At 50.7% G+C, this 6026-nt stretch overlaps 1 protein-coding gene across 1 annotated transcript; it reads left to right on the top strand.

Moving 5' to 3' along the window:
* Positions 1–1049: 1049 nt before the first annotated feature.
* LOC124665923 (IAA-amino acid hydrolase ILR1-like 6) lies at positions 1050–4933 on the top strand. The gene is made up of 3 exons (XM_047203277.1): positions 1050–1550; positions 2818–2943; positions 4124–4933. The coding sequence occupies exons 1-3, from the start codon at positions 1050–1052 to the stop codon at positions 4931–4933; spliced, it is 1437 nt and encodes a 478-aa protein (XP_047059233.1).
* The last annotated feature ends 1093 nt before the right edge of the window (positions 4934–6026 follow it).

Raw genomic sequence — 6026 nt, 5'->3', positions numbered from 1 at the left:
CCGTGTGGTAGATGGTTAGAGCTAGCCTGGCGGCTGACCGTGCAGGTTTCATGTCCATGCCTAGGGTTCATCGTCGTTGTGTTGCCTCGGTGCGGCGCCGAGCAGGGGAGGCATTGGCAGCAGCGTGCCGACACGCACCTTGCTAAGGCCGGCCCATCCAGCCATGTTGGGCCGAAGGATAGCGATGATTAGACGCGACAGCTGTAGTTTAGGTTAAACTCTATCTAATGAAGGGTAATTTGTGTTAGTGAAGTGAAATCTGGCTTTGATAGATTTCTCGCCACTTGTGGGTCTAGCGCGGATAGCCAAGCAATTTGAGTTATGTCCACCCTAACGCATTTTCAGCCTACATTTGAGCTAGAAATGAGCCGATTAGTTGCGTGTCATCCTGTTAGCACGGATCAAAACGGACAGCCGCGAGGTCGGCCTCGCTAAAGATTTCCTTATATTACGGGCGAGTGTTTCCACTAATCATTGACGCAGCCGCCGGCCGGACTAGCTGCCGAAACCATGTGTCCCATGCTCTTATAGCTGCCGTTACTATATGATGATTTCTCGCGAGTCATATCATACTTATCTCATGCTTTTGTTCCAATCCACTAGAAAAACTACAAATAAAAAAGGCCATGTCGTGGTACACAAACATACTATAATCACGAGTTTAGCAATTTCGTACACTAAATAAGCACGGTGCTGATGCTGAAAGCAACACCACCTTTTTTCTTTACACGGATGCCGATAGCAACACCTACAACAAGAAACACAATCTAGCGGCAGGAACACCAACTTGCTCAATTAATCAGGCGACACCAGTGCTCGCTGTCAGGTGGGGCCTACGGCAAGCTAATAATGCCAGTGGTTTAATGGCTGATGGCAATACAAGCACGGGGGAAATTGAAAAGGAAAAGGGCGCCGCGGAAAGAAAAAAAAAAGGAATTCCACACGTGACAGGTGGCTTAATTTAAGGGATTTAATCCCCTCCCATGGTGCCCATCATGCATAGCTGTAGTGTAGTGTAGCCCGCACACACGCACGCGAAGCACAACGCCATGGCGAGCAGCAGGCATCCGCGCTTCGTGCTTCTGTTGCTGGTGCTGCTGGCGCCGCTCGTGGTGGCAGTAGCCTCGGCGCCGGCGTTCTTGGAGGAGGACGTGATTCTTGGTGTGGTGTCGGCGGCGAGGGTGGGCGGCAAGGGTGCGAACGCCAGCACGAGGAGACCGGCGAACACCCGCTCCGGCGTCCTCGGCGTTGTAGGTGGCGGAGATGGGAGGCGCGACGACGGGGGTGGCGGGTGGAAGGAGGAGATCGCGGCGATGGCGGGGCGGCCGGAGATGGCGGCGTGGCTGCGGCGGGTGCGGCGGCGGATCCACGAGCGGCCCGAGCTGGCCTACGAGGAGGTGGAGACGAGCCGGCTGGTGCGCGACGAGCTGGACGCCATGGGCGTCGCGTTCCGCTACCCGCTCGCGCGCACGGGCGTCGTCGCCACCATCGGCACCGGCCGCCCGCCGGTCGTCGCCCTCCGGGCCGACATGGACGCGCTGCCCATCCAGGTACGTCAGTTACGTGTTGTTACGCACGTGCGCCTTTGGGTCATGTGCCCCATGCCCATCATGCTAGTAGATTTGCAGCGCAGTGTCTTGGATTTCTCGTCGTTAAACTAAACACCTTTTTTCGGACATGCTGTTTCTGCTCCCGGGAGCACATGCACCTGGTTTTTAAAATTAAATTTCAACATATTATATAATGTCAAAAAAATCCGATAAAAAATGTTACGGATACATCTTGATGTTCTATGTGTTTGCAAAGTCGTTTCATGAAAAATCGATACTTTTTGTGTCATGTGTAAAAAAGTTAAAATTTGGTGCTAAATATAAGCTCTTCACAAGACGTTTTTCTTGTCATTTTTACACAGGACACCAAACCTACCGGTTTCGCGCGAAACTTGGCATACACATATGGATTGTTGACATATACGCGTGAAATTTGTGTTCGTATTTTTTGTGATATTTTAATATGTTTTTTTCTGTAGCAGGAGCATATGCACCTGAGATCAAAATTGCATTTCCGCCTTTTTTCCTTCTAAGAATACTAGTATAATGGCGAGTTTTCCACTCTTTTTCCAAGCCTCGTACGTTGTGATCGAAAGAAATTGTTTTGGGGTTGAAAGTGCAAAACACGATCATGATCGTGGTTTGCGTTTCTCTTGGTTCAAGCAAGCTACTGGAATTCAAAAGGTGGAGCTAGCTAGCTTGTGGGTGGCCGCTTGGTTACTGTGGACAGAACAGATGCGCCACCAATGCACGAGCATAGTGTGTTCCTACAAAGATGAATGTTTCTCTTTCCCTTCGTTCTCTGCTGAACTCTTAATTAAGTCGTGAGGTTTGATGATCCATGTATTTTCATTTTGCTAATTCCTCCGTGCATAAAAAAATGTTGAAGATTTAACTAAATTTAGATATATCTAGTAGACATATGTTTCTAGTTGTTGTTCGGCGATAGTAAACAAAATCTACTCGATCGGGTTCCTATGAAGAGAGATCACACCTCATCCGGGTGCCCGAAACGGCACCCGCCGTCGGCGAGCCGCAGGACGTGCGTATACCCATTGCCATGCCAAAATCCAATCTTTCGACGGACTGCCTAGAACAGGGAAGCTTTTGCGGCTGGAGCAAAACAGACACTGTTTTTCCCTTGCTTCCATCGCCTTTTGTCCCTTCACCTGATCACCTCATCGTGATACTCTCGTCACGCACGACACATAATCTAAAACCTTTTGTGCCTGACACGGCTGGGTTTCTTGTTTCTTGTGTGTTGCAGGAATTGGTGGAGTGGGAGCACAAGAGCAAGAACCCCGGGAAGATGCACGCGTGCGGCCACGACGCCCACGTCGCCATGCTCCTCGGCGCCGCCAGGATTCTCAAGGCTCGCGAGCGCCACCTCAAGGTAACCCACTAAACACCACAACAGATCGACTGAACTTTCACCAGTGGCCAAATATCTGAACTTTTGAGTGGCTATCTGTCGAGTGTCATGGCCTCTAGCTGTAGCTAGCGGTTCCCGTCTGTCTCTACGCCACCCTTGCCGTGCAAGCCACTCTGCGCATGTCTCTCCTCACGTACAACTCCTACCTAGCTGTGCTGATGGTGATCTACGGTTTGGGCGCGCTAGATTTGCCTTCGGGAAAGGTCGAAACGTGCTTAGCTGAAACCATATCATAATTAAGACCGTCGTGAGCCGCCCATGCGCGGTGTCGTAAAGTGGAAAACTGTCCAGCCGGCATCAGGTGTTGTCCGGGACAGACAATGACACAGATTGGTGATCATGTGGCAAATAATAGAGAAGCAAAGAAAAGTGTAACAAATTATAAAATGCCCCTTTTCTCTTCCTGCGCGTGTCTAATTGAGGAGCCATTGTCTGAAGGGCGGAATTTGTTCTCCTTTGATTTAACTCTGAGTTTCTGAACGCAATGCGATGCTAGCACAGCATTCCTTCAGTTTGTGTCCGCTGCTTTGGGAGCTGAATCGGATGCCTCGTGCTTAGCCTAATGTCTGTCTGGTCAGTATGAATAATTCTCGGTCCACTCAGGTCGAACTCCTACACCACAAGAGTATGTTGCGACTCGTGCTAGCCGTGAGCTGCAACCGAATTTTCTTTTCCTTCCGGTTGCACATGAGGTTTTGCAACTGAGACCTGACTTCTTTCACATTGATGAACTCACTTAATTTGTAGTCGACCGAAACCGTATTCATATTCGCCAAAGGTTGTGGGATTCTAAATTTTCTGGATTACTTGTTGCCGTTACTTCAGAGTGACTGACTGCAGCAGGAAGGGTATTACTCCCTGCTAGATCTGCTGGCGCACGATGTCATGTCGATGTTGAATTTGCGTCGCCATGTTCATCAAACCTGTCCTTACACCTGCAGTAACCATAGTCGATCATTTGTCTACACCTGCAGTGATACTATCTCGTGTCTTTTCCTCTCTACGCTCAAAGTAAAACCATGTCTAATAAAATCTGAAAACAGTATATAATGTCTGTGAATTCAGAAATTCAGTTAACCCGGAAGCAAATCGTTGGTTGTAGCTAGTCATTGGTACGTCCATGACACTTGGCTTTGTGCAGGGTACGGTGAAGCTTCTGTTCCAGCCGGCGGAGGAGTCGGGCGCGGGCGCGAAGCGGATGATCGACGACGGCGCGCTGGAGGGCGTGGAGGCGATCTTCGCGGTGCACGTGTCGCACGAGCACCCAACGTCCGTGATCGGCTCCAGGACGGGCGCGCTCCTCGCCGGCTGCGGCTTCTTCAAGGCGCTGATCCGCGGCGGCCGCGACCCGGTCCTGACCGCCGCCTCCGCCGTGATCAGCCTGCAGAGCCTCGTGTCCCGCGAGGCCGACCCGCTCGACTCGCAGGTGGTCTCCGTGGCCGTCGTCAACAGCGACGGCGGCGATCACGGGACGTTCGCGCTGGGCGGCACGTTCCGGGCCTTCTCGAACGCGAGCTTCTACCGGCTGCGGCGGCGGATCGAGGAGGTGGTCACGCTGCAGGCGCGGGTGCACGGCGCCGACGCCGCCGTGGACTTCTTCGAGGACCAGAGCTTCTACCCGCCGACCGTGAACGACGCGCGGATGTACGGCCACGTGAAGGCGGTGGCGACGGAGCTGCTCGGGGAGGGGAGGTACCGCGACGTGCCGCCGATGATGGGCGCCGAGGACTTCGCGTTCTACTCCCAGGCCGTCCCCGCGGGGTTCTACTACGTCGGCGTGCGCAACGAGACGCTGGGGTCCGTGCACACGGGCCACTCGCCCTACTTCATGATCGACGAGGACGTGCTCCCCACCGGCGCCGCCGTCCACGCCGCCATCGCCGAGAGGTACCTCGCCGCCGCCGGCACCCTGTCGTCGTCGTCCCCGGACCCGGTCGAACGGGAGTTGTGACGCCGCTCAGTTCCGTTGCCAGTGGCGTGCATGGCGTCGCGCGCGCTCGCGAAAATTGGTGGCTTTTCGGCCGATCACGCCGTGGTCTGGGCTGTTAACTTTTTTTTTCCTTGCTCGTAGTGTTGGGATTGAGACGCCGTCTCGGTTTGGTTACCTTTGTGGCCTTGTGCCAGTGACGCATCGGCACTTTGAGCGCGCGTGTTTCTGCTGCCGCGCGAGCAGGGATTTGCGAGGGAAAAAATGATGAATTGAGCAATCGGTAAATATGTAGCATGATGAACATAGAAGATCTACCTTATTTAGAAAAAAGATAAACATAGAAGGGTGTTTTCTGGCATGTGAAAAATAAGGAAGGAAAGTATTATCTGGTAAAATGGAGAAGGATATGTAGATCTGAACGAAAGGCTAGTTTGGGTGGATCTGAGGAAACAAAAAAAAAAAACAGTGGTTGAAGTTGGAAATCAAAAAAAGTTTATGTCAAGATATTATTACAGGCAAATATTTTTCAATCCTTTTAGTACTCTTGACACCACGGAAGGCGGGCTCATATTCCTAGAGATTTCAGATTTGATAAAAATAAATTTGAAGGAAGAATCTTTTCTGATGAGAGTTTCCAAGATTTGGTCCCAATCTATGGGGGGAAATGACAGCCTCGAGGCCCTGTAGATTGAAAAAAAAAAAGTCAAGAAAGAACTAAAAACATGGGACGCTAATTTGAGAGGTCACGATAAAAAAAATATCTCTTTCAAGAGTTAGCTGAGCTAGAAGACATGGAGAAAAAAAACATGCTATCCCGGGATCTGTTGATGAGGAAAAGTAAAATTCAGGAGTAATTAATGAAATTTATGAGAATGAAGAGAACTCCTGATTTGTTGTCTCGTGCAACAAAAATTCTACAAGCACCTATTTGGGCCCCAAAATTCTTCCCATCCAAGGTTAAGATATGATGTGTGGATTGAAGATGCAAAACTAGATGATTCCGATAAACAAGAAATTGACAAAGAATTCATGAAGGAAGAGGTCCAGAATGTGATTGATCGTATGGAAAAATAAAGCTTGATGGATTTCCGATTGATTTTTTTCAAAAGTGGTG

This window comes from Lolium rigidum, chromosome 1, assembly GCF_022539505.1.
Source record: "Lolium rigidum isolate FL_2022 chromosome 1, APGP_CSIRO_Lrig_0.1, whole genome shotgun sequence".
NCBI lineage: Eukaryota > Viridiplantae > Streptophyta > Magnoliopsida > Poales > Poaceae > Lolium > Lolium rigidum.
Note: the sequence above shows the minus strand (reverse complement) of the source record. Positions and strands in the feature narration are given on the sequence as shown.